General features: G+C 43.2%; 3 protein-coding genes across 3 annotated transcripts in view; 2 read left to right on the plus strand and 1 right to left on the minus strand.

Moving 5' to 3' along the window:
* Window positions 1-907: 907 nt before the first annotated feature.
* The window catches only part of siah2l (seven in absentia homolog 2 (Drosophila)-like), a 184,066-nt gene continuing 158,504 nt past the window's right edge, over window positions 908-26,469 (minus strand). Inside the window, exon 2 of the mRNA XM_078211570.1 lies at window positions 908-1,095. Coding sequence (XP_078067696.1) covers window positions 937-1,095 — 159 coding nt within the window. The 3' untranslated portion in view covers window positions 908-936. The remainder of the gene's footprint in view (window positions 1,096-26,469) is intronic.
* Window positions 4,507-6,911, plus strand: gpr119 (G protein-coupled receptor 119). The gene is made up of 2 exons (XM_078211572.1): window positions 4,507-5,326; window positions 6,816-6,911. The coding sequence occupies exons 1-2, from the start codon at window positions 4,507-4,509 to the stop codon at window positions 6,821-6,823; spliced, it is 828 nt and encodes a 275-aa protein (XP_078067698.1). The 3' UTR covers window positions 6,824-6,911.
* Window positions 13,843-26,469, plus strand: part of rbmx2 (RNA binding motif protein X-linked 2) — a 31,202-nt gene continuing 18,575 nt past the window's right edge. The window contains exons 1-2 of the mRNA XM_078211567.1: window positions 13,843-13,956; window positions 18,918-19,033. Of these exons, the coding sequence (XP_078067693.1) occupies window positions 13,952-13,956; window positions 18,918-19,033 (121 nt within the window). The 5' untranslated portion in view covers window positions 13,843-13,951. The remainder of the gene's footprint in view (window positions 13,957-18,917; window positions 19,034-26,469) is intronic.

Genomic DNA, 26,469 nt, shown 5'->3' on the forward strand with positions numbered 1-26,469 from the left:
GCACTGTTCCCCTCGGAGGAGAGGCTAAAGTTACGATGATGTTCCAGTAGACAAGGACATGGGGTCTCAGGAGTCACCTTTTGGGGTGCAGTATTTGGACCATTAGCAGCAGGGTTGTGGAGATGTCACCGAGTTCCCTGAGGCAATGTCAGCTCACACTGTGAGGAGAGTGGTCCACAGTGGAGATGAGTTCTAACTTGTCTTGGAGGCTCAAGCACATGGGTTCCACCATGAGAGAATGCGTAATCTGGAGATCATCTAGGACTCCCTCAGTAAGGTATAAGGCTCACTCTAGCCTGGAACAGTCTGCTCAGAGTATGAGTGCTGACAACCATGGAATACAAGGGGGGTGGGGGGCAGCATTCCCTTAATGGTTGTTCTGTTGGCACAGCAGTTTCTGGAATGGGTGACTGCTGCAAACCAGCAACCAGCCCCACCTGAAGGCCAACCTAGGGGCATGGAGATTAAAGAGGGTGAAGGTACTAAGAGCATCTCAGCATCCCCATCTAATGCTAACTCACCAGCCTCTCCACTAGTGCCCTCGTGTTCGCTACCTGTGCCAGTCACAACGGTTGCACCTGCAGAAATGCAGAGGCCACAATCTGAAGTAATTCCCCAATGGGTCTGTGCATGACAAGGCCGTCCACCACATTCCTCAATGCTGTATAGCACGTGAAGTGAGCAGCCTGTCTCCATTGCCTCTGAGGCAAGATGGGGGCACTTGGTCTGAATGTTTGAGAGACCAGTGTCGCCTCAACTACTAACGGATTCACTATGGCAAGATTTAATATCACTTTGTATATATCACAATTAAGCATTTTGCAAGATATAGTCAAAAATGTCTTGGTCTGCTTTTGTACACTACTACCCGCAATGAGAATGTTAACAGAATGAAGGTGGTTCTCACCTGCGTCAGTGGAGACTACTTACTGGAGTCTATCTCTCATTGACACCATCACCAGCAATGAGGTATCCATGCATGTTGGACGGTGGAAGCCTGTTTCCTTCTATGGACCTTCCGACGAGGTTTATGGTTGAGGAAAGGGTTGTGGTTTGAGATGCTCCTTGCAGCATTTCCTGTCCATCAATGATTAACTGTAAGGGAGGATCAATGATCAGACTCAGTTTATCAGTTGTAGCTCAAGCGTGAGTGCAATGTTGAAGGCAGTCAACTGCATGTGATTGTTATACAGTCACTTGGGTGGTTTTTCCACATGTCACAATACCATGTATGCTCCAGGAAAACATGCTATGTGGTCTACCCACTGCATTGGGAGCTTTTGTCTTCTGGGTGGTAGAGGCTATGGTTTCAAAGAGAGACAAAATTTCCAGAAGAATTGCATGTTACAGATGTTGCACCCTCCTAAAACCTGATGCAGGGTGTTGGATGGATAATGTACTTTTAAATATGCAGCTGCTTCTGTGAACCACGCATGTGCAAAATACGACCTGCCCCCACTCCCCCTTGAAATGGTGGCAGCTGGGTTCAGGTTTTCAACTTCCAGATTCAGAGACTACACAATGATTTTGGTTAAGGTGTGGACCCCTTCAGTCCTGGCGAAATTCAAGCCGAGGTGTTACGTTTGATCCCGAGATGAGCTTCAGACCTTATATTCATGCCATTATTGAGACTATTTCCATTTCCATAACAGTGCCGGACTTCATCCCTGTATCAGCTAAGCTCTTGCTGAAATCATCATTCCTGCCTTCATTACCACTAGACTCAGTGCTTGATGTCCCACCATCTATCCTCTGTAGACTTGAGGACAATATAAAACTCTGAAGTCAATGTTTGAACTCACATTAAGTCCTGTTCCCCTATCACCCCTTGCTAGCCTGTGTTGTCTTCCCATTAAGAAGTGCCTGGATTTTAAAATTCTCATCCTTATTTTCAAATCCCTCCAGGGCCATTCTCCTCCATCTCTCTGTAACCTCTTCCAGCCTTACACTTCTCTGAGATATCTGCTCTCCTCTCCTTCAGGCCTCTGGTGCATCCCCGTTTTTAATTGAAAGTAAAATACTGCGGACGCTGGAAATTTGAAATAAAAACAGAAAATGCTGGAAAGCATCTGTGGAGAGAGAAACAGAGCTAACATTTGGAGTCCATGGACTCTTCCACAGTGTTTTGCAGGGCTTTCCCCTCCACCTTCGGGGAACCCGTGACACAGGCCGATATTTGTGAAACAGGATATCCCGCTGTCGGGAAGTGCCAGAAACTCCCACCCTAAGTATTAGGTCTAACCAAGGCTTGATATGGGTTTAGCCTAACTTCCCCACTTTTTAATTCCATCCCTCTCAAAATAAAGCCTGAGATCCGTTTGTTTCTATATCTCATCTCGATTTGCACCTGACCAAGTAACAAGTGACCTCCTTGTTCTATTCTTCCTATCAAAATGTATTACCTCACATTTATCTGTTTTGAACATTTACAAATCCAAAGATGTGCGGGTTAGATTGAACATAAGAACCTAAGAACTAGGAGCAGGAGTAGGCCATCTGGCCCCTCAAACCAGCTCCACCATTTAATAAGATCATGGTTGATCTTTTCGTGGACTCAGCTCCACTTACCCGCCCACTCACCATAACTCTTAATTCCTATACTGTTCAAAAATTTATCTATTCTTGCCTTAAAAATATTCAATGAGGTAGCCTCAACTGCTTCAATGGGCAGGGAATTCCACAGATTCACAACCTTTGGATGAAGAAGTTCCTCCTCAACTCTTCCTAAATCTGCTCCCCCTTATTTTGAGGCCATGCCCCCTAGTTCTAGTTTAACCTGCCAGTGGAAACAACCTGCCAGCTTCTATCTTATGTAGTCCCTTCATAATCTTATATATCTCTATAATATCTACCCTCATTCTTCTGAATTCCAATTTAGCTGGCCATGTTAAATTGCCCCTTAGTGTCAGGAGAACAAGCTACGTAAATGTTGGGGTTATGGGGAAAGAGCCTGGGTGGGATTGTGGTTGGTGCAGCCTCGACAGGCTGAACGACCTCCTTCTGCACAGTAGGATTTCATGATCTATGACGTGTGTGTGTCTGTGTGTGTGCATGTAATATGAGTCCCATACCTAATGTTTCAGTACACTCAAAAGGTAAATGGGCTATCACTGCTTTTATGGTTCTACTCTCACAATGCTTCAAACCTTTGGAATTCCTTTCCTCCAATCTTCCCTTCTTTCAACAACATACAGAGTCTTAAACCCAACTCTGGTGTCACTTAATCATCACTTCTGACTTGCCTCATCTTCCTTCCTATTCTTTTCTACTTTGGTGTCATTCAACATGGACCTTGGTCTTTCATCTAGATTTCTCAATACAGGGACATAATCCTTCATTTCTGTTAGTAGTAATTATCGATAACAATAAAGATAACTTAAAATAAACTCATTTCTCATAGCTGCACGAGGTTATTTTTACTGCCCTGGAATGATAGCAAAATGCATGTTATGCAACAGCGTCCAGTGAGTGCCAGTTACAAGAAGCTTCTTGCTGGAAATGGGCAGTGAAAGAGTTATAACCAGAAACTCATAGAATCCCTACAGTGCAGAAGGAGGCCATTCGGTCCAACGAGCCTGCACTGACAACAATCCCAGCCAGGCCCTATCCCCATAATCTCACGTATTTACCCTGCTAATCCCCCGACACTAAGGGGCAAATTTAGCATGGCCAATCAACCTAACCCGCACATCTTTGGGCGGTGGGAGGAAACTGTAGCACCCAGAGGAAACCCACACAGACACGGGGAGAACATGCAAACTCCACACAGACCGTCACCCGAGGCCGGAATTGATCCCTGACGTTGTGAGGTGCTAACCACTGTGCCACCGTGCCACCCACTATTAATGCTCACTGCCTAGTAAACTGGGCAATAAACTGGAAAAGGCAAAATCCCTCATTATTATTCTATATATGCAATGGCGAGTGTGGCCTGGTGTCTGAAGGTGGCCTGGCATCTTATCACAAACACTACTTTGTTGGTTAGCAACGTGTGGATACAATCATGTTGCTACATATCAACAAGACTTTGTCCTTCATTATGATTCCAGCATTGCTGTAAATGAGTCAGGAACAAAAAGCTGACCAATTACTTGTAAAGTTACCTTTGACGGTGCATCTCAGGTTGATTGTAAGACTCTACACGCAAGAGACTGGTTCTCATAAATTCTGAACCCTCTGTTGCTTCTCCCTGGGTTTATTTGCATTGACAGTAACAGATGTGGTAGTCAGCGCTCAAGCTTATTTTCCAGATTCTGCTTCCTGAGTTTTTGAACCATGGATGTTAATCAGTTTGGCAGCATTGTGACAGTGCTTTCACTGCTAATCATTGCTACCAATGCCGTGGTGATAGTGGCGCTGGTTCTTTTGATTCTGAAGAACAGATCTGCCAGCTTGTGCTTCATCTTGAACTTGGCGGTTGCAGACATGCTGGTGGGACTTACCTGCTTTGGAACAGCTGTATTAGTGCTCATCAGGCAGAGTTTCACGACCAGCAGGGAGCTATGCATGTTACGGATTTCACTCACAATCTCGCCCTCTGCTGCCTCTATACTAACAATGGTCTCCATTGCTTTCGATCGTTTTCTAGCCATAAAACTACCTTTACAGTACAGCCGACTGATGATAGATAAAATGGTGGTTTTGATCATGGCAGGTGTCTGGACTGTAGCACTTCTACTTGGGTTCCTTCCATTGATCATTCAGCAACTACAGCCTGGTGGATATAATGGTACCTGTACCCTGTTCTCGGTCGTCAATCCGAAGTATTTTATAATTGTATTTTGTGCTTGTTTTTTGCCTGCCTCATTAACCTTCATCTACTTCTATAGTGTAATCCTCAAAATAGCATATTCACACACGCGACAAATCCTCGAAAGTGAGAGAATTGGTTCTGCCTGCAGCCTCACTCCACCGCAACGCTGTCACATCCGAGATGTCAAAGCAGTGAAGATTATAGCAATACTCGTTGGCTGTTTTATGGTTTCATGGACCCCCTTCTTCACTGCAAGCTCTGTGCAAGCATGTTGCACCAATTGCCAATTACATAAAATCATTGAAGACTACCTCTGGCTTCTTGGTGTTTGCAATTCTTTGATGAATCCATTGATTTATTCCTATTGGCAAAAAGATGTGAGAATGCAGGTTTTTCAAATGTGTTATTGTGCAAAAATCAGGATTTCCCCCATGCTCAGCTTCATCCATTGTCAGAGGAAGGCGAGTGACGTCCAGAGACCGGATACAGCGAGATGCAATGAAGGTGAAATGCACGGGTCCCGTCCAACAATTGCTACTGTCAGTTATCAGGTGACACTGAATACACTGAAAGGTATGTGCAGGCACCCTTCACATTCAAAGGACCAGATAGGGATTGCCCTGTGTTGTGAAAGTTGAAGTCAAGCAAAGTGTCCACAGGGAGAAATATAAATGGATTTCAAGGCAACACGGTTAACGACTTGCAGTTATGTAACAATTATAAATAAATTGGCTGTTCAGCTCGGCATGAGGAAAATGGACTCTGATAGAGATTAGAAAGGATAACCAAAAGATTGGTCAAAGAGTTGGGTTTTGAGAAGGTTTTTTAAACAAAGGAGAAAGATGCATGGAAAGGCAGAGAGCTTTCAAAAGGAAATAGCCTCAGCCACTATGGGTGGGGTCATGAGTATGGACACGTAAAAGACCAGAGTCAAAGGAATGGAATATTTGTGGAGAATGTATGGTTGGAGGAGATTTCAGAGACAAGATGGGGTGAGGCCACAGAGAGATTTAAAAATGAAGATGATAATTTTTAATGTCATCCATTGGAATAGGTTGACCAATGTACTGAGTTGTAAGGTAAGGGACAAGTGGGAGTTCATGTGGCACAATGTTAGGCACTGTACCCTGTTTTAACAGATGATTTTGGTAGTGGCACTGGGTGGCACAGTGGCACAATAGTTAGCACTGCTGTGTCACATCACCAGGGACTCAGGTTCGATTCCAGCCTTGGGTGACTGTGTGCGTGGATGTCCTCACCCGTGTCTGCATGGATTTCTTCCAGGTGGTTCTGATTCCTCCCACAGTCCAAAGATATGCAGGTTAGGTGGATTGGCCATGCTAAATTGCCCCTAGATGTCAAACATGTGTAGATTAGGGGGATTAGTGGGGTTATGGGGATAGGGCCTGAGTGGGATAGTCTGTTGGAGAGTCGGTGTGGGCTCAATGGGCCGAAAAGCCTCCCTCGGCACTGCAGGGATTCTATGATTCTATGATTTCAAATCTGTCTTGCAGTTGGTTTATAAAATTCACTGCAAATAAAACAAACATTAATTTTGATCTATCTTTAACAGCAATCTTAGTGTAATTCACTGTCTTCTGTTTAATCTCCACTGCTTTAAATATTAATCATACTGGCTCCAAATTAATTGGCAACTCCATATGAACAGTACCAGGCTGTTAAATTCAGAACTGATGGGCGAAATCTTTCCCTCCCGCCTACCACGGGAATCACAGTGGGCGGGGGACAGACAATGCAAAGGTCCATTGACCTCGGGTGGGATTTTCCAGTCTTGGGGCGAACACAGCCGGAAAATCCCATCGGTATCTCATGTGCACTGAGATGCCATGTTGTAACCTACCTTTCAGTATGTTAGTCATGACTGTGGTTTGGGATGTACAGTTCCATTTCTCCAAATCTAAATTACGCCTTTGCACTCATGAGTAGGCAAGACACCTGGTTGAAAGTCACTTTGTTGAAGTTGCAATTAAAAATCTGTGCGCTGTTCAAATGCCTTTAAGTCGTCTGCATGGCAACTTAAATTATCATCCTTCAATTTTAGATTCATGAACAGGGACTTGACTTGATTTGACAGCCTTGAGAAAATCAAGCATTCAGCAGCAGACACCTGGAATGTAAGGAGGGTAACGTGTCACATGGATTCTGCATCACCTTCAGGATAATATTGGAAAGTGTGTCGTGGATCAGAAGGATTTAATCTCTAATTTCAGATCTCCATGGCAGTGTATAATCATAATATTTTACAGCAGAAGCATTTTTTCATTACATAAACCAACCCAAAGACAGAAATAAAGATACTGGACATGTAACTTAAAATGATCATGCAGCTATTGAGACTGATCCATGATTTTTATAAATCCTCAGTATCTTTGGAAACGTTTGTGGAGGTCAATTGGTTAACATCCTAGAGTTCAGACTGTCATTTGTAAATTATGACTTGTCGATTTCAGTCAGATACCTTATTTCTTTGTCTGTAGTGTTATTACTGTCATTTTGATGGATTGCCTAACAAAGGACAATGGATTTTCTTTTTATCTTGGAAATTACTGAAAGATCTCTGCACGTCACCTTTCCCTTCATGTACGTATGGACTCATTTCTATTGTTCAGGGCACGGATGTTTCAAAGAAAAATGCAAAAAAGTTAAATGATTTACTGAAAGGGTTAAACGGTTTTAGTTGAAAAGTGTCATTTAGCAAAATAAAACACAAAACAGGAAAAGCAGATTGATTGAATTGTAGGAAGTTAATTAAGGAATTAGCCGAGAAGTGTTTCTTAGCACCACAGTGGTGAAAGGCAGAAGCTGTGGGTAGCAGATGTGCTATAGTCGAGATAAGGAGTGAGTTAAATGAGTACAGAATACTGCAGCACAAAGTCAGGTCTTGCAAGATAGGGGGGCCTCCATTTGTGTGAACAATGCCTTGTGCATGGGAAATGATAATTGAGCCTGAGACATATGATTCACACATAATTGCAATGAACAAGGTTAACAGTCTGTGTACATGACTAACTATGTATAAAGAGGTCACTTTAATGAAAATCTTCAGAGTCAGTCAGAGATTGTTTAAGGTGGTCTCTCCCTTTGTACGTCAGAATAAAGCTTTGAATCCTGATCCTGAGTCTGTTCTGGTGGTGATTGAGTTGTCTCACAACAACTATAAGATGTCCTGTTTCAGGCATGTCCACCACTGTTGCCTTTTCAGTTTGTGTGGGTTAAAATCTGCCAAGTTAGGCCTGGTTACATGTATTGCTGAGATGGTCATCTGAACCACGGCCTGTGGTCCAGAGTGTATTGAATGATATCTGTTACCCCAATAAATTGCTTCTATTTTATTCAATTTGTGTTCAATGCAATGTAAACTTAACAAAAAGATGTGATCAGGGCTGGTTCTGGTTTTTGATGTGACCCTGAAGCTGTAGGCATGCCTTCCCATATTTAACTCTATTCACCTACTTAAGGAGTTTTGATAGTTGCTTGGCAACAGAATGCAACATTTTCAGGTCCTTAAACTGCAAGTCTTTTCCTCAGTGAATACATTTTCTAATAAGATTAAACAAATACAGACATTAATTTCAAATAACAAGATGCATTAAAAATTGTCAATGTATTTTGATAGTTTCATTAATATTTTGCTTCAAGGTCTCAGCGTTTCACTGAACTCCTTGCCTCAATTTATAAATTTTCCCCAGGACAGATCGGGGGGAGATACCAACTACACCTGTGCAGTCTGGACAAAATTCATGTGCCTCATTTTTTGGGCACAGGGGCCGCAATTCATGGCATGCCCAAACCCATTCAGATTGAGGTGGGTAAAGCATAAATTCATCTAACCCCTTCCACTAAGTGACTTTGGCACTATTTCCTACACCTCCAGTTCTACTCTCTTCTTCTCAATGATGGTAAGTTTGGCACACAGTAGGAGGCCCAGGTAGTGTTGTTGCAGACTCATGGTAGAGGCCATATAGGTAGCCAGTCTTGAAGGCAGGCTGCCTTATTAAGGTCTCCTGGGAAGGGGAGGAAGTGCTGAGGGTGACTGAGGAGTGGACCAGGGTGGCCCACTGGGAACAGAGGAGAGTCAGAGGAGAGGAAGGGGATATGTGTTTAGTGGTGGTATCACTTATGGAGGATGGAAATGGCAGAGAATGATCCTCCGAATAGGGTGTTAAGTGAGGACAAGGGAAACCCTATTGTGGTTCTGGGAGTGGGGGGAAGGGGTGAGAGCAGAAGTATGGGAAATGGGTCGGATGTCATTGGGGACCCTGTCAACCCTACTGGGGGGGAATCTTTGCTTCAGGAAAAAGAAAGACTTATCAGAAGAGTATCAGTATCTAAAGGTCTTCCACTCCCTAATTTCACCACACTGCCTAGACCTGTTGGATCTTGGTGAATTTTATCTTGGAAAGACCTCATGCTGGCTTTTCAATCCAGAAGGCGAGGTTACATCTTCAATCACTTTGCTAACAGGAGAAGCAGCTGAATAATGAGTAATTGATGAGTATTTATTTATTTAAGCAGTAAGTTTAATAAAGAGAGACATGGCAGGGCAGCTCAGACCCATGGAGTGAGCATGTTTTACCAAGCAGGAACTCCAGGCTGGAATTTTCTGGCTGTTCTCATCGGTGGGATCTTCTGGTCCTGCCGATAGTGAGCCCCCACCGCAGGTTTCCGGGTGGCGGGCGTGTATAGAATGGGAAACCCCATTGACGTTATGGGATCTCCAGCCAATGGGAGGCCACCTCTGCCACTGTGAAACACACCACGGGGGGTGGGGGACACAGAAATTCCTGCCCCAGGATTCTCCTGTTGCCCTAAACAACCACATGGTCAGGAAGTGTTGACAGCTGCAACATCTTGAGTTGCGGGTCTTCGAGCTTGAGTGGCAGCTGGCTTCACTGTCACTCATTCGCTAGGTTGAGAGTTTCAAGGAAAGCATTTTTTTCGATCTGGTCATCCTGCACCTTAAAGGCATGCAGGCAGAGAGGTAGTCAAGATGGACTAGACAGGTAGTGCAGAAGTCCCTTGAGTGCAACTTTATTATTAAACTAGTATTCCATTGTGACTATTTAGGAAGACTGGTTCCTCTGGGGTGTCCATTCAGACCATAGTCCATGGCACCTTTGCTGGGTCAGCTGTAGAGAGGTGGAAGAGGAATATTGGAAATGTAGTTCCAGGGATTTGATAGTTAGGGAACAGACAAGCAAGGGCGGCACGGTGGCACAGTGGTTAGCACTGCTGCCTCACAGCTTCAATTCTCAGTTTGGGTCACTGTCTGTCTGGAGTTTGCACATTCTCCCTGTGTCTGCATGAGTTTCCTCCGGGTGCTCCGATTTCCTCCCACAGTCCAAAAATGTGTGGGTTAGGTGGATTGGCTATGCTAAATTGTCCCTTAATGTCAGGGGGACTAGCTAGGGTCAATGTATGGGGTTAGGGCCTGGGTGGGATTGTGGCCGGTGCAGACCCAATGGACCGAATGGCCTCCTTCTGCACTGTAGGATTCTATGGTTCTAAGTCTGGCTGCAGACTTAAAACCAGGATTGCCTTCCTGGTGCTAAGGCATTGAGTGGCTGCAAGCACTCTGAGAGGGGAGGATGAACACCAGTGATTATGGTTCATTTCAGTCCCAAAGACACAGGTAAAAAGATGGATGTGGACCTGCAGGGAGGTTTGGGGATCTGGGAAAGTAACCAGCAAGAAGGATCTCAAAGGCAGTAATCTTCAGATTACCCCTGGTACCATGCCTATATCTGAATGTAGAAAAATGGGAGAACAGAGCAGATGAATGCATGGCTGGAGAAATGGTACAGGTGGGAGGGCTTTAGAATCCTGGGATATTGGGGCTGATTCTAGGGGAGATGGGACCTGTACAAACCTGAGTGGTTGCACCTCAACAGATCTGGGAAAAATATCCTTACAGTGCAATTTTCTGGTGCGACTGAACTAACTGGACAGGAATGTAGGAACCAGGAGGTAATATTAGATAGGAAACCCAAAATATACAGAGAATTGGGAGACACAGATAGCACCAGAATAGAAGATATTCGGTGGTGTCAGAATAGGATGGAATGTAATAAGGTCTAAGTTACATTTATTGTGCATGTATGTATGTCTGTATGTGAATGTGCAGAGGATGGTAATTAAGGTTAATGAACTGCAGACACTGATAAGGTAGGCCTGAGGCACAAAGCCACTAATTTTTGCAAATTTAAATTTTTGTACTTTGTTTCCGCTTTGCATTTGAATTTAAACCTGTATTGAATGTTTGTAAAGTTATTTTGCAGAACTAGGTTGATAACTTAGTGATATTGTGCTTTGATTAAGTAACATAATGAAATAATAATACTCAGTAGTGATATCATTACCTGTAGACATGTTTTCCCAGCACCTTGGCCGGGAATTTTCAGCCTCGCCCACTGCAGGACCAGAAATTCCTTCCCGAAACCATTTAGCAAGTGTGTCAAATTTTCCATCCCACCCACAATGATTCCCACCGTGGACAAGACCAGAATATCCCAGCCCTTGTTTCTCATACTGGTCACTCACAGCTGGCATCATTGTTTTCAAACCAGATATACTATTTGACAAAAGTCATTGTTCTTACTGTATTCAATGACCAAGATTGTTCATTGTCCTGGCTTGAACAGCATTGAACGTGGGGTGGTCAACAATGGTGTGTAATAAGGTGATTGGTAGACATACAACTTGATTGATGGCAGATGGGAGATACCATTGAAAGATGCATAGATGCTTGAATATTGCAAAGTCTGTAAAGTCTTAAGTGCCTATGAGGAGAATTTGAAAAGGACTCTGTTTACCAAAACCTTGTTTAGAGAAAGTCTGAGTAAAGCCTTGAAAGGCTGGAGTAGAGTCAGAAATTAGACTTAAAGGGGCACAGCATCCAACATTCTTGGCTCCAGTTGGAATGGATTAGTCAATCACTCAAGATTACTGAGGCAGAGGACTGTCAACAGAGATTGATAGAGTGCCCACCATGTGAGGTTAGCTGGAGACTTGGTGATGTATGGACCAAAGGGAATTTCACATTTTGGGGACCTGTCTTGAAAAAATCAATTTTGGATTAACATTTGTAAATAGTATATATAGTATGTTTGTAAAGTTGTCTTTCTTCCTTTCTTTATGTGTGTATATATATGTATTTCCTTATTTTTAATAAAGTTATATTTCTTTAATATTCTTTTATTCATAAATAATTGTTTAATAGTGTCTAATAAAGATTGTTGTTTTCATATATTACTTGATATTGAGTTACTCATTCCGATTCGTTTAGAGTATGGCTCCAAGCCTAAGTTGTCTCTGCAAGGAGCTCTCACCCCCCTCACAATAGCCATGTGTGAATGTGATGTTGTGATAACAGAGACCTGGCTGAATAAACGGAAATACTCGTCCTAAACATTCCTGGATAAAAGGTGTAGAGACAGAAGGAAAGAAATGAGGTGGGGTAGCAGAACATTATGGCTTTGGAGAAGGAGGGTGTCCGAGAGGGGTCAAGGACATAATCTATTTGGTTAGAGCTAAGAAACAACAGCGGTATTATTAAATTGTTGGGTGTAGTCTATAGGACACCCAGCCAGTGGCAAAGATATACAGGAACCAATTTGTAAGGAAATTACAGAGAGCTTCAAGAATAATAGAATTATAATAATCCTAATATAGACTGGGATAGTAATAGTGTAAAGGACAATGAAGGGTAAGAGTTCCTGAACTATGTTCAGGGGGATTTTCTACATCGGTATGTTTCCATTCTAGTGAAGAAAGATGCATTGCTGAATTTGGTTCTGGGGAATGAGGTGGGTCATATTAATAGGGTAACATTGATGTGTCAGTGACCAAAGAATCCTAAGGTTTAGGTTAGTGATGATAAAGGATAGGGAACAATCCAATAATTAACTGGGGGAGTGCCGATTTCTATGGGTTGAGAACGGATCTGGCCCAGGTAAATTGGAATCAAAGACTGGCAGGCTAAAGAGTAACAGAATGATGCGCTACCTTTTAAAAGAGACAATTCAGGTAAAGTCAAGGACCACTTCCACAAAGGGGAATGGTAGGGCAAACAAATCCAGATTTCCCTGTACGATGAAAGAGAGAGAGAGTAAGATGAAGCAGAATGAATGCCAGGTTGATAACACAAGTGAATTCAGAGGAGAAGTGAAAAAGCAAATAAGAGAACCAAAGAGGAAGTACGAAAAGAGACTGGCAGCTAACATAAAAGAGACTCTAATACTCTTCTATTAGCATAAGGCTGGTAAAAATGTTGGAGTGGGGTTGAATAGGGATTTAAAAGGGTTAATGCATGGAGGCAGGATTCATTCCTGAGATACTAAATAATCGCCTGTTTTTACCAAGGAAGAACATGCTGCTCAAAGCATTGTGAAAAAAAGGTAGCTGAGATTTTGAATAGGTTAAAAATTGATAAAGCGTTGGTATTGAATAGGTTGGCTGTACTTAAAGTTGATAAGTCACCATCCTGGATCAGAAGCATCCGAAGATACTGGAGTAGGCATGGATGGAAATCGCAGAGGCACTGGCCATAATCTTTCAATCACCCTTAAGTATAGGGATGGTACCAGAGGACTGGAGAATTCTAAATGTTACACTATTGTTCAAGAAAGGATAAATCCAGCAACTACAGCCCAATCAGTTGTGGATAATTCAGGATAAAATTAACAGTCACTTGGACAAATGAGAATTAATTAAGGAAAGCCAGTATGGCTTTTTTAAGGGAAAATTTAGCTTCTTTAACCTCCCCCACAACACCTCCCCCCGCCCTCCAACAATGGAAGTCAAAATCCTCACCAGCCAAACATTTTTGGGGACAATTTGCCAGAACTGATAATTATTAATAATACTCATATCTACTTTAAAGTTTATTTATTGTGTCACAAGTAGGCTTACATTAACACTACAACGAAGTTACTGTGAAAATCCCCCTTTTATCTCTACATTGCATTTACCCCCGTTTATTTACATGCCCATACTGGGTATTATTTTCACGATTCTGAAAAGAATGAAGTGAGGCTTTGGTGAGCAGTTTGTCATTGGCGCTGTACACCAGTAGGTGGTGGTGTGAGTGGAGCTCTCCAGGCTCCTGCCTCTTGGCCCCTCTCTTTGTTGAGGCCTGGGAAGCAGCTCCTTCAGCAGGAATTGGGGATTTGTCGCAAGATGAAGTGAGTTGGAGATTAAAATGATCACTTTGCCGGTTTAACAAACACGTCCAGTAAGGGGAGGAAATCCTGCGCTTGGGGTCTGAGCACGAGGAGGTTTGTCAGGGCTGTGTGGATGGTAAATGCAGTAAGAAGTCTCACAACACCAGGTTAAATGTACAGGCTGGGGATCTGTCACTCAGAATCTGCAGTCACTTCGTCTGAACACTGCTGCTTACACAGAGCCTGTCTTCAGCACTAAGCCTTAATTCTTGCGTTCATCTGGAATCAAAGGGTCAAGGTGATGAGTGGCAGTGCTGTAAGCAGAGTAAAATGTGGCCAAAGGGTATCTGAGGTGTTTGTCAGCAGCAGTTTGCTTTATGGGATGAATCCGTCCTTAGTAGCAAAACAGTGCAGAGGTTAAAACTTGTTGTAGCCACAAATAGTGAATTAAATAGTGGTTGTCGCTCTGTCGGCCTCTCTGTTTCTGCCTTGACATCTTCCTGCTTTCAAAAATCTCCTGCTACCCCCCCCCCCCCCCCCTCTGTGCTTTCTGTTGCCCCTTTCCTTCTCCCTCCTTCTCCTCGCTATCTTTCCTTTTGGCCTGTGCAGCCATTGTAGGGATTTCACACAGGGCGTGAGGAATGCAGCGAAAATGTGAGTTGTGACCTGTCATAATCTGACAAATGAAATAAACTCAACACACACCTTCGAAGGAGCATTGGAAGATGTTAGAGATGAACAGACAGCTTTGAGCAAAGTACAGAACCTGCGAGGAATAAGCAAAAGAGACAAAAGTTAATCCATCGGAGATAACAGTGAAGTTCTTCACTCTGGGAATTCATGGAAGAGAAATGGCAGTGAATTAAAATGAAAGAAAACTCATGTAGAAATCTGAAATGATATCAGAACTCAATCCGTGAGGGTAATGTGCCCTCAATTCTCAGTACAGGCCGCCTTTCATTTTGAAATGAAAATAGTTTGCATCTGAATCAGACAATACCACCTCCCATCGGATTAGTTGGACAAGTCTTGTCACTATTCTACAAAAGCATGCAGCTTGGGGAACATGGAGTAGCAGCCTGTGCACTCTGTGGGAGATTCAGCGATGGTTACAAGTGCCCATCTTGGCCAAATAGCCACTTGAAATTTATATATTTAAAAAGTTTCTTTGATTAACAATTTGTTGGTTATAGAATCACAGTATAATCTATGAAAGTTCCCTCTGTTAAGGTAAGCTGCTTCTTTCAGGTTAGACCAGATTCAATTTTATGTTCAGGAACCTAGTGAAGGAAGTGTTATTGAGTGTATCTGCACATTGGTGAGATCCCATGATTTGTGTTCCGAGCAGTCAGTGAGTCTGTTTTCTGCTTGTGTGTTGGTTTGAAGAGCAGCTGATTTTGTGACCCAGATGACTAACCCCACTCACCATCATGGCAGAGAGCTAGTGAGGTGAATATTGATTTTCTTTCACGGAATGTGGGTGTTGCTGTCTAGACCATTCCTAACTGTTGTTGAGAAGGTGGTGGTGTGCTGTCTTCTTAAACTACTGCAGTCCATGTGATGTAGGTACACTGATGGTGCTGTTAGGAAGGAGAGTTCCAGAATTTTGACCCAGGGACAATGAAGGAATGGCTTTAATCTGAGTTTGTTTACTTGGTTTGGTTTGACCTAAAAAGAGGACAATGAAGGAATGGCAATATAGTTTCAACTCAGGATGGTGTGTCATTTGGAGGGCAACTTGCATGTGACAGTGTTCCCATACATCTGCTGCTCTTGTGCTTCGAGTTGGTCAACGTCACAGGTTTGGCAGGTATTGTTGAAGGAACCTTGGTGAATTGCTGCAGTGCATCTAGTAGATGGTACACACTGCTGCCACTGCTCATTGGTTTTTGATTTGATTCATTATTGTCACATGTATTAGTATAGAATGAAATGTATTGTTTGTTGTGCTATACAGACAAAGCATTCTGTACGTAGAGAAGGAAAGGAGAGGGTGCAGAATGTAGTGTTACAGTCATATCTAAGGTGTAGAGAAAGATCAACTTAACATAAGGTAGGTCTATTCAAAAGTCTGATGGCAACAGGGAAGAAGCTGTTCTTGAGTCCGTTGGTACGTGATCATAGACTTCTGTATCGTTTTCCCGATGGAAGAAGTTGGAAGACAGTATGTCCGGGGTGCGTGAGGTCCTTGATTATGCTGGCTGCTTTTCCGAGGCAGCGGGAAGTGTAAACAGAGTCAATGGATGGGAGTCCATCCTATGATGGACTGTGCTTCATTTATAATCCTTTGTAGTTTTTAGCAGTCCTGGACAGAGCAAGAGCCATACCTAGCTGTGATACCCATGATGTGGAGATGCCGGCATTGGACTGGGATGGGCACAGTAAGAAGTCTCACAACATCAGGTTAAAGTCCAACAGATTTATTTAGAATCACGAGCTTTCGGAATGCTGCTCCTTCCTCAGTTGACTCACCTGATGAAGGAGCAGTGCTCTGAGAGCTCGTGATTCCAAATACCCCTGTAGAACTTTAACCTGGTGTTGCAAGACTTCAAACTGTAATACAATCAGAATGGATGTTTTCTATGGTGCATCTGTAAAAGTTGATGAGAGTCGTAGCAGACGTGCCAAATTTCCTTAGCCTCCTGAGAAAGTAGAAGCATTGGTGGGCTTTCTTAACTATAGTTTGGTGGTGGTGGAGGAGTAAATGTTGAAGATGGTGAATGGGGTGCTGATCAAGCAGGCTGTTTGTCCTGCATTGTGTCAATCTTCTTGTGTTGTTGGAGCTGCACTCATTCAGGCAAGTGGAGAATATTTTGTCACACTCCTGACTTGTGCCTTGTAGATAGTGGACAGACTTTGGAAAGTCAGGAGGTGAGTTACTCACTGCAGAACTCCCAGCCTGTGACCTATTCTTGCCATCACATTATTTATATGACTAGTCCGGTTCAGTTTCTGATCAATCATAACCCCCCAGGATGTTTATAGTGGGGGATTCAGTGATAGTAATGCCATTGAATGTCAAGGAGAGATGCTTAGATTCTCTCTTGTTGGAGATGGTAATTGCCACTTGGGTGATACAAATGTTTTTTCCACTTTTGCGTATGGACATGGACTGTGTCAGTATCTGAGGAATAGAGAATGGTGCTGAGCAATGTGCAGGCATCAGTGAACATCCCCACTTCTGACCTTCCGATGGAAGGAAAGTCACTGATGAAGCTGTGAAGACATTTGGGCTTAGGGTACTACTCTGAGGAACTCCTACAGCGATGTCCTGCAACTGGGATAATTGGCCACTAATAATCACAACCATCTTCCTTTGTACCAGGTATGGAATCCCTACAGTGCAGAAGAAGGCCATTCGGTCATTCGAGTCTGCACCAACTCTCCGAAAGAGCATCTTACCCAGACCAGGGCTTGATCCTTGGAGACATCTGAAGATGATGCCATGCTAGAGATAGCCTGATGGATAAGTAGATCAAGCAAGGGCAGTCCTACTGATTTGGACAAAGGGAAGCACTTGAGTAAAACTTTCTGAGACTCCGTTGAATCCTGCAGGGAGGTCAAGGAGGTATTATAAAAGCCTTGAAATCCAATGTAATTAAAAGGAATTTAAACTCACCTCCCTTAAATCAGTGGATATGATGAAATATCTAAATGCTGCACTGTTTTTCTATTGCTAATCATTTTTATTTATTTGAGGTGTCAGCTTTCATTGTATGTTGGTTTTTCTGAATGTTCTGTGTTCGCAGGTATGGGGCTGCTTAATGTAACAATGCAACAAAATATTCCTAAACACTTCACAGAGAGACAGACATGGAGTAGGAACAGGATCAAGCCTGAGCAATGAATTTATGAGGTGTTTGTTTGAAGGAACAATGATGGCCAGAATGATTCCACAAGATAATTCTAAGATGCAGTGGTGAAATGGCTGAAGGCTCTCTTTCCTAGTAGAGGGAGAGGGTTACACAGCAGTCCAGATTCTAGAACTTGGGAATGAAGGAAGTTTCAGGAGTAATGTGTGAGGCTAGGGGGCAATTCGTAAACGACAATCAGAATATATCTCAGCAGTGCCTTCATGTACATTGAATTTGCGGCATGGTGGCACAGTGGTTGGCACTGCTGCCTCACTGCGCCAGGGTCCCGGGTTCAATTCCAGCCTCAGGTCACTGTCTGTGTGGAGTTTGCAAGTTCTCCCCGTGTCTGCGTGGGTTTCCTCCAGGTGTTCCGGTTTCCTCCCACAGTCCAAAGATATGCGGGTTAGGTTGATTGGCCATGCTAAATTGACCCTAGTGTCAGGGAATTAAATATGTGTGATTACGGGAATAGGGCCTGGATGGGATTGTGGTCGGTGGGCCGAATGGCCTCCATCTGCACTGTAGGAATTCTATGTTTATGTGCATTGTGAGCCAGATGGTTAGTGGAGTTGAACGAGAACTAGAGCAATTGGTGAGCATGACCATGTGCAGGGTAGATTGTGGTGAAGGGAGTTCAGAGTAAGTTAGCATTTAGGTGGAGAGGAGTCTGGGAGCAGATAGAGAGGGCATTGAAGGAGCCAAGTCTGGAGGTGACAGAATGTGACTGAGGAGTGTGCAGCCTGAAGAGATAAAGTTGAGACAGAGAAGTTTTGTATCTGGAAATGGGTGGCCTGGAGTTGGAATATAGGTGTGGCTATCGTCAAATGATCCATCATACACCTTGATTCAATTGATGCGATAAGAGGTCCCACCAGTGGAAGAAGCAGGTAGACTAGGACTCAGCTCTGATGAAGAGTCATCTAGATACAAAACATTGGCTCTATTCTCTCCCCACAGATGCTGTCAGACTTGCTGAGATTTTCCAGCATTTTCTGTTTTTGTTTCAGATTCCAGCATCTGCAGTATTTTACTTTTAGGCTAGGCAAGTTGCTGTTGTTTTATTTTGAGCAACAGAGTCTCCTCACATCTTATCTATTGTTCTGTTTTTTTTTCTATCCCTGTACTTAGTCCACTCACGAAAGTGAAGCTCATCAATGAGCTAAACGCAAGAGAGGCAGAGCTGGGTGTTCAAGATAAAGTGTCCTGGCACTCAGAGTACAAGGACAGTGCCTGGATTTTTCTGGGTAAGTGAAACCTTTTCCAGGTTCCAATTTGTCATTGCTTCAGTGGCCACGTGAACCAAAGTATCAGTTTGTTTAAAATCTAAGTGTAATTGGATTTATTTTCTTTGATATTGCTAAACTTAAGATGTGTCAAAATTTAGTTTTGAAATCCAGATTTAAGTGGGAAGATCTGAAGAAGATTTTCTATATAGGAAGATGAATAGAAAGAAAGGGGCTGTGTGAGATGGGGTCACTTGCTATCTTTCCTTCTGCACCACAGTTCTGAACATATTTTGCCTGAAACTTAATCTCTGGCACATTTCACCACATGGCGTCTCTGAGGACACATTCTTGATTTCAAACCACCTTGGCAACTCCTAAATAAAAACCAGAAACCTCCTAGCAAGAAGAGAAATGGTTACAGGTCAGATTAACATATATATGTAGGAATAACTAATATCTGTGTTGGGTTAATGTATGGTAAATATTTAACTCACTCCAGTTGTCATAGATTAAACTGCTAACAGCCCGAATGAATTAAAATATTGATTGAAACCTATTTAATCTTGCATAATTAGGTGTGTGATTTGTAAATGCAGTATTACTTCACTTTACTAATTTTTTTCATATAGTAAAAACATAATTTCCCAAATAACTATTACAAGAGTTGAAATAACAGCCTTTTAGAATCAATGTGTAGCCATGTTAACTTTGATACAATTTAGTTTGCAATTTAATATTAATATTTTGCAGTCCTAATTGCATAGAAATAGTAATTGCATATTCTCTGTTTAAATGTTTGTTATTAATTCAAACCATTTTGGTTCAGAAATAGTTGTGCTATTGAAGTCAATTTAAATTAACTCCTGAAGTGATCTGGTCTCTCATCTGTCTGTCTTTGCAATGTGAATGGTATCTATTGCCTATGCCTTCCGCATCTTCTCTGTGGTAGTCTTTCATTTCTGAGTCTATTTCTTCTAGCTTAGCCCATCTATTTATTTTATACATTTATACTGTTGTTCTCGTAATTCAAAAACTTATTTTACCGAATTAACTTGTCATGACAAGTGCTAAATGGCTCTTTGAACTGAACAAGATTCTTTCTGACTTCTCAAACCAAAGTATTTCCCTTGACAATGTAGTTGGAAACCTGCCACTGGGCTTCGCTACCACTGTCTACCGTGAGCCTACCTTCACTGATCAATATCTGCATTGGAACTCTTACAGTTCCACACACTATAAGATTGGCCTCATCAACAACCATGTAAATAAAGCCCGAATCATTCACGTACTATGCAAGCTTGATGCTGGAATAGGACATAGCAAAGACATTCTGCGGAATAATGGCTACCGTGATCGGATCATTTTTAAGCCATTGTATATCACATGAATTCATGAATAGGCCCAAGGGCATCACTTCTTGCCCCAAAAAGTTTCCAGTTTATCTTGGATTACCCTGGAAGGGCAAAGTATCTCAAATATTTGAGCAACAGGTGAATCTAGCTGTTTCATGATGGCACTATGCAGAAACAACACGAGTGATATTTGTCACTAACAGGATGCTGCCATCAAACCAGAAAGACGTTCTGCCTCTCACACAAATCCGTAATCTGGTGTATGAATTTCAATACCAGTGTGAGGCCGAAGAGATGTAGGCCGCACGTCCCAACGACTGGCAGATCATATCAAACGGCATGTCCCTTCCACTGTTCACAACAGAGCATAGCGAACCAGTTCTCGCTTGCAAAACTAAAACACAATGTCCAACAAGGGTGGCACAGTGGTTAGCACTGCTGCCCCACATGGCCAGGGACCAGGATTTGATTCCGCCCTTGGGTGACTGTCTCTATGGAGATTGCACGTTCTCCCTATGTTTGCATGGCTTTCTTCTGGATTCGCCAGTTTCCTCCCACAGTCCAAAGATATGCATGTTAGAACAAAGAAAATTACAGCACAGGAACAGGCCCTTCGGCCCTCCAAGCCTGCACCGACCATGCTGCCCGACTTAACTAAAGCCCCTACCTTTCCGGGGACCATATCCCTCTATTCCCATCCTTTTCATGTATTTGTCAAGACGTCCCTTAAAAGTCACTGCCGTATCCTCTTCCACTACCTCCCCTGGCAACAAGTTCCAGGTACCCACCACCCTCTGTGTAAAAAATCTGCCTCGTACATCTCCTTTAAACCTTGCCCCTCACACCTTAAACCTGTGCCCCCTAGTAATTGATTCTTCCACCTGGGAAAAAGCTTCTGACGATCCACTCTGTCCATGCCTCTCATAATCTTGTAGGCTACTATCAGGTCGCCCCTCAACCTCTGTCATTCCAGTGAGAACAAACCAAATTTCTCCAACCTCTCCTCATAACTAATGCCCTCCATACCAGGCAACATCCTGGTAAATCTTTTCTGTACCCTGTCCAAAGTCTCCACATCCTTCTGGTAGTGTGGTGACCAGAATTGAACACTGTATTCCAAGTGCGGCCTAACTAAGGTTCTATAAAGCTGCAACATGACTTGCCAATTTTTAAACTCGGCCTTGGCCGATGAAGGCAAGCATGTGGTATGCCTTCTTGACTATCTTCTCCACCTGCATTGCCACTTTCAGTGACCTGTGTACCTGTACACCCAGATCCCTTTGCCTATCAATACTCTGAAAGGTTCTGTCATTTACTGTATATTTCCTATCTGTATTAGACCTTCGAAAATGCATTACCTCACTTTTGTCCGGATTAAACTCCATCTGCCATCTCTCTGCCCAAGTCTCCAACCGATCTATCCTGCTATATCCTCTGATGGTCCTTGTCGCTATCCGCAAATCCACCAACTTTTGTGTCGTCCGCAAACTTACTAATCAAACCAGTTACATTTTCCTTCAAATCATTAATATATATTACAAACAGCAAAGGTCCCAGCACTGATCCCTGAGGAACGCCACTTGTCACAGTCCTCCATTCAGAAACACACACTTCTACTGCTACCCTCTGTCTTCTTTGACCGAGTAAGAGTTTTAACAACACCAGGTTAAAGTCCAACAGGTTTATTTGGTAGCAAATACCATTAGCTTTCGGAGCGCTGCTCCATCTGACGAAGGAGCAGCGCTCCGAAAGCTAATGGTATTTGCTACCAAATAAACTTGTTGGACTTTAGCCTGGTGTTGTTAAAACTCTTACTGTGTTTACCCCAGTCCAACGCCGGCATCTCCACATCATGACTTCTTTGACCGAGCCAGTTTTGTATCCACCTTGCCAGCTCACCTCTGATCCCATGCGACTTCACCTTCTGCACGAGTCTGCCATGAGGGACCTTGTCAAAGGCCTTACTGAAGTCCATGTAGACAACATCCAGTGCTTTACCCTCATCAATCATCTTCGTCACTTCCTCGAAAACTTCGATCAAGTTAGTGAGATACAACCTCCCCTTCACAAAACCATGTTGCCTCTCACTAATACGTCCACTTATTTCCAAGTGGGAATAAATCCTGTCTCGAAGAATCTTCTCCAATAATTTCCCTACCACTGATTTAAGGCTCACCGGCCTGTAATTACCTGGATTATTCTTGCTACCCTTCTTAAACAACAGAACAACATTGGCTATTCTCCAATCCTCTGGGACCTCCTCTGCAGCCAGTGAGGATACAAAGATTTATCTCAAGGCCTCAGCAATTTCCTCCCTTGCCTCTCTCAGTATTCTGGGATATATCCCATCAGGCCCTGGGAACTTGTCTATCTTCTCAAGAACCTCAATACTTCCTCCTTTTTGATCTCAACATGACTCAAACTATCTACACATCCTTTCCCAGACTCATCATCCACCAAGTCCTTCTCTTTGGTGAATACTGATACAAAGTACTCATTTAATACCTCGCCCATTTCCTCTGGCTCCACGCATAGATTCCTTCCCTTGTCCTTGAATGGGCCAACCCTCTCGTTCTTTATATATATATATATATATATATATATATATATATATAAAAAGCCTTGGGATTTTCCTTAATCCTGCTGGCCAATGCTTTTTTGTGACCCACTTTTAGCCCTCCTTATTCCTTGCTTAAGTTTCTTTCTACCTCCCTTGTATACCACACTTGCTTCATGTGTTCCCAGCCTCCTAGCTTTGACAAATGTTTCCTTTTTCCCTTTGACTAGACCCACAATATCTCTCGTTATACAAGGTTCCCAAAACTTGCCATACTTATCCTTCATCCTTACAGGAATGTGCCGGTCCTGAATCCCTATCAACTTACACTTGAAAGCCTCCCACATGCCAGATGTTGATTTGCCCTCGAATTTCTGCCCCAATCTACATTCTTCAGTTCCTGCCTAATATTGTTGTAATTAGCCTTCCCCCAATTTAAAAACATAACATAAGAACTAGGAGCAGGAGTAGGCCACCTGGCCCCTTCGAGTCTGCTCCGCCATTCAATAAGATCATGGCTGATCTTTTTGTGGACTCAGCTCCACTTACCCGCCCGCTCACCATAACCCTTAATTCCTTTCCTGTTCAAAAATTTATCTATCCTTGCCTTAAAAACATTCAATGAAGTAGCCTCAACTGCTTCACTGGGAAGAGAATTCCACAGATTCACAACCCTTTGTATGAAGAAGTTCCTCGTCAACTCAGTCCTAAATCTGCTCCTCCTTATTTTGAGGCCATGCCCCATAGTTCTAGTTACTGGTGCTCTCCCTTCAGAATGCTTTCTGCTCGTTCAGAAACATCCTGGACCCTGGCACCAGGGAGGCAACATACCATCCTGGAGTCTCTTTCACGTCCACAGAAGCGCCTATCTGCACCCCTAACTATAGAGTCTCCTATAACTATTGCTCTAGTCTTCTTTGTCCCTCCCTGCTTAACAACAAAGTCAGCCATGGTGCCACTCCTTTGGCTGCTGCTGCTGTTATCCTCTGATAGGCCATCTCCCCACAACAGTATCCAAAACGGTATACTTCTTAGAGAGGGGGATGCCAACAGGGGATTCCTGCACTGACTGCCTGCCCCTTCTAGCGGTCACCCATCTATCTGGCTGCACCTTGGGTGTGACCACGTCTCTAAAGCTCCTATCTATGATGCTTTCGACCACCTTCATGCTCCAAAGTACATCCAACTGCTGCTCCAACCTATCCATGTGGTCTGTAAGGAGCTGCAATTGGGTGCACATTCTGTAGACGTAGTCGTCCAAGATGCTGGAAACATCACGGATCTCCCACATCTCACAAGTGCAACACTTAACCACAGTGACCGACATTTCAAGCACCAATTAAATTATTTAAGAAAATTTATAAAACTCTTACCTTCATTTTTACCTTCTCACAGTGGTTTTTTTTTGGTCAGAGGAGGAAGGAGGGAGGGAAACACAAATGTAGTGTTTCGGGCTTACCGCTCCTTGACACCACATCTTCCACTTCCCATTTCTTGGTAGATGTTGCTGGGCTGACTTCTCTCAGAATGCACCAGTGAAGTCCCTCAGCCGCCTCTACCGGAGGTGGATTGGCCATGCTATATGCGGGGGGATAGGGCGGAGGGGAGGGCCTTGATGGAATGTTCTTTTGGAGAGGCTGTGCAGACTTGATGGGCCGAATGGCCTCTTTGTGCAGTGTAGAGATTTTATTGTTCTATTGGATCTGATTATACAATTGGATAACATTTGCTAAATAATCCTCAGTTTTCCAAGAATTATGCAGACAACCAATTTAATATTTATTTGTTCGAACAGGAATTGAGTAAGCTTTAAGCGAGCTTTTACACAGAGTGTGGTAAATGTCTGGAACGCACTGCCCGGGGAAGTGGTGGGCGCAGGTACGATAGTGGCATTTAAGGGGCAATTGGATGGATACATGAATAGGATGGGAATGGAAGGATATGGACTCCGTAAGTGCATATGATTTTAGCTTAGGCAGGCATCATGATCAGCGCAGGATTGGAGGGGAGAAGTGCCTGTTCCTGTGCTGTACTGTTCTTTGTTCTTCATTACTGAAATGTCAATGTCTCTACCAATCAGAATTCACTTGGCAGCTGGTCAGAACTGTCGACTCATACACAAAGAACAAAGAACAATACAGCACAGGAACAGGCCCTTCGGCCCTCCAAGCCCGCGCCGCTCCCCGGTCCAGGATTGAATCCTGAATCCAGGATCCCCGCCCAATTACAGTCTCAATTTGCCCTGCAAATTTCCTCATGAATGCAAGACAAAAACCTTCAACAAAGAAACCCTTCTTTTTCAGCAATACAATTTAAGATTGTCAGTTGGGTTTACACTGTGGCATATTTGTGCGTACGGAAAACTATATATTCTAATACACGGGGCTCTGTTCTTTGCAGACAGAAAGAACATGTACACATATTGTGTCTGTTTCAGCTAAATACAAGTGACAGCCATTTACTGGTTAATTCTTCTGGGCAACAGCATGACCAATCAGAGACAAGCTGCCAGGTTTAAATTTCAAACAGTGTTTGGCAGTTAACTGTCAGTCACCATCAACTGGTGCATTCTCCATGGAAAATGCCTCTAACAATCAGAGTCCACTTGCCAACCAGTCAGCACTCTCTTCTGATATAGTGTAAATTAGTTGATTTCCATTGCATTGCATTCTTGCGAATGTCCACATGAGTGCAAGATGAAAAGCTTTGAGAAAAAAATTCTTTTTTTTTTAGCATTGCTCAAGTTCTGTCCTACCAAACAACAGTAAGGATTAAATAGTGAAAATTGGATGATGAACATGTATCATGGAGTTTTGTTTTATTGCCTGGAACTTTCCAGCTGTTCACACCCGTAGGATCTTCTGGTCCTGCTGATGGCACACTCCTGCTATTGGTTTCCCAGCGACATAGGGTAGAATCAATGGAAAATCCCGTTGACAGTGGCACGACCAGAAGATCCCACCACTGGCCAACACCACGCTGCCTCCTGCTGTGAGATAAACGCCATAGGGAAACCAGAGAATCCCACCCATTATCTTTGGAAATTAGAATATTTATTTAAAGCTTTTGCTCAAGAGATGAAATAGTTCAAGCCGTGTCCATGCTAAGAATGGTTTATGTGGTCTATGGATGGAAAAAGCTTGATGGACCAAACACTTATTCACATTTAATGGCTTATTCCTTGCTTTCATTCAAGCTTCCTTGGTGCACATTGGGATATCACTTTACCCCAAAGCTCCATCTGCTCGGCTTCCATACGATAATCTTAAATCGGTTGTCAGCTGGTCCATTCCTCAGGGCCAATCAGAGTCAAGCTGCTTGATTTAAATTTCAAACTGCTTGACAATTAACTATCAGTTACGATCAACTGGAGCATTCTGTATGGCAACGTTTCTACCAATCAGAGTCCACTTGCCACCTAATCAGCACTCTGTTCTCATCTAGTATAAATTATTGTTCCCTTTACATTTAGTATTCTTGCATATTGTCTTGATGAGTGCAAGATGAAAAGCTTTGACAAAAAATGTCTTTTTTTTCCGAAGTTC

Source organism: Mustelus asterias, chromosome 4 (assembly GCF_964213995.1).
Source record: "Mustelus asterias chromosome 4, sMusAst1.hap1.1, whole genome shotgun sequence".
Lineage (NCBI taxonomy): Eukaryota > Metazoa > Chordata > Chondrichthyes > Carcharhiniformes > Triakidae > Mustelus > Mustelus asterias.

Coding starts and splice junctions, on each gene's coding strand:
- gpr119 (XM_078211572.1), top strand. CDS start 4,507: ATGTTACGGATTTCACTCACAATCTCGCCCTCTGCTGCCTCTATACTA.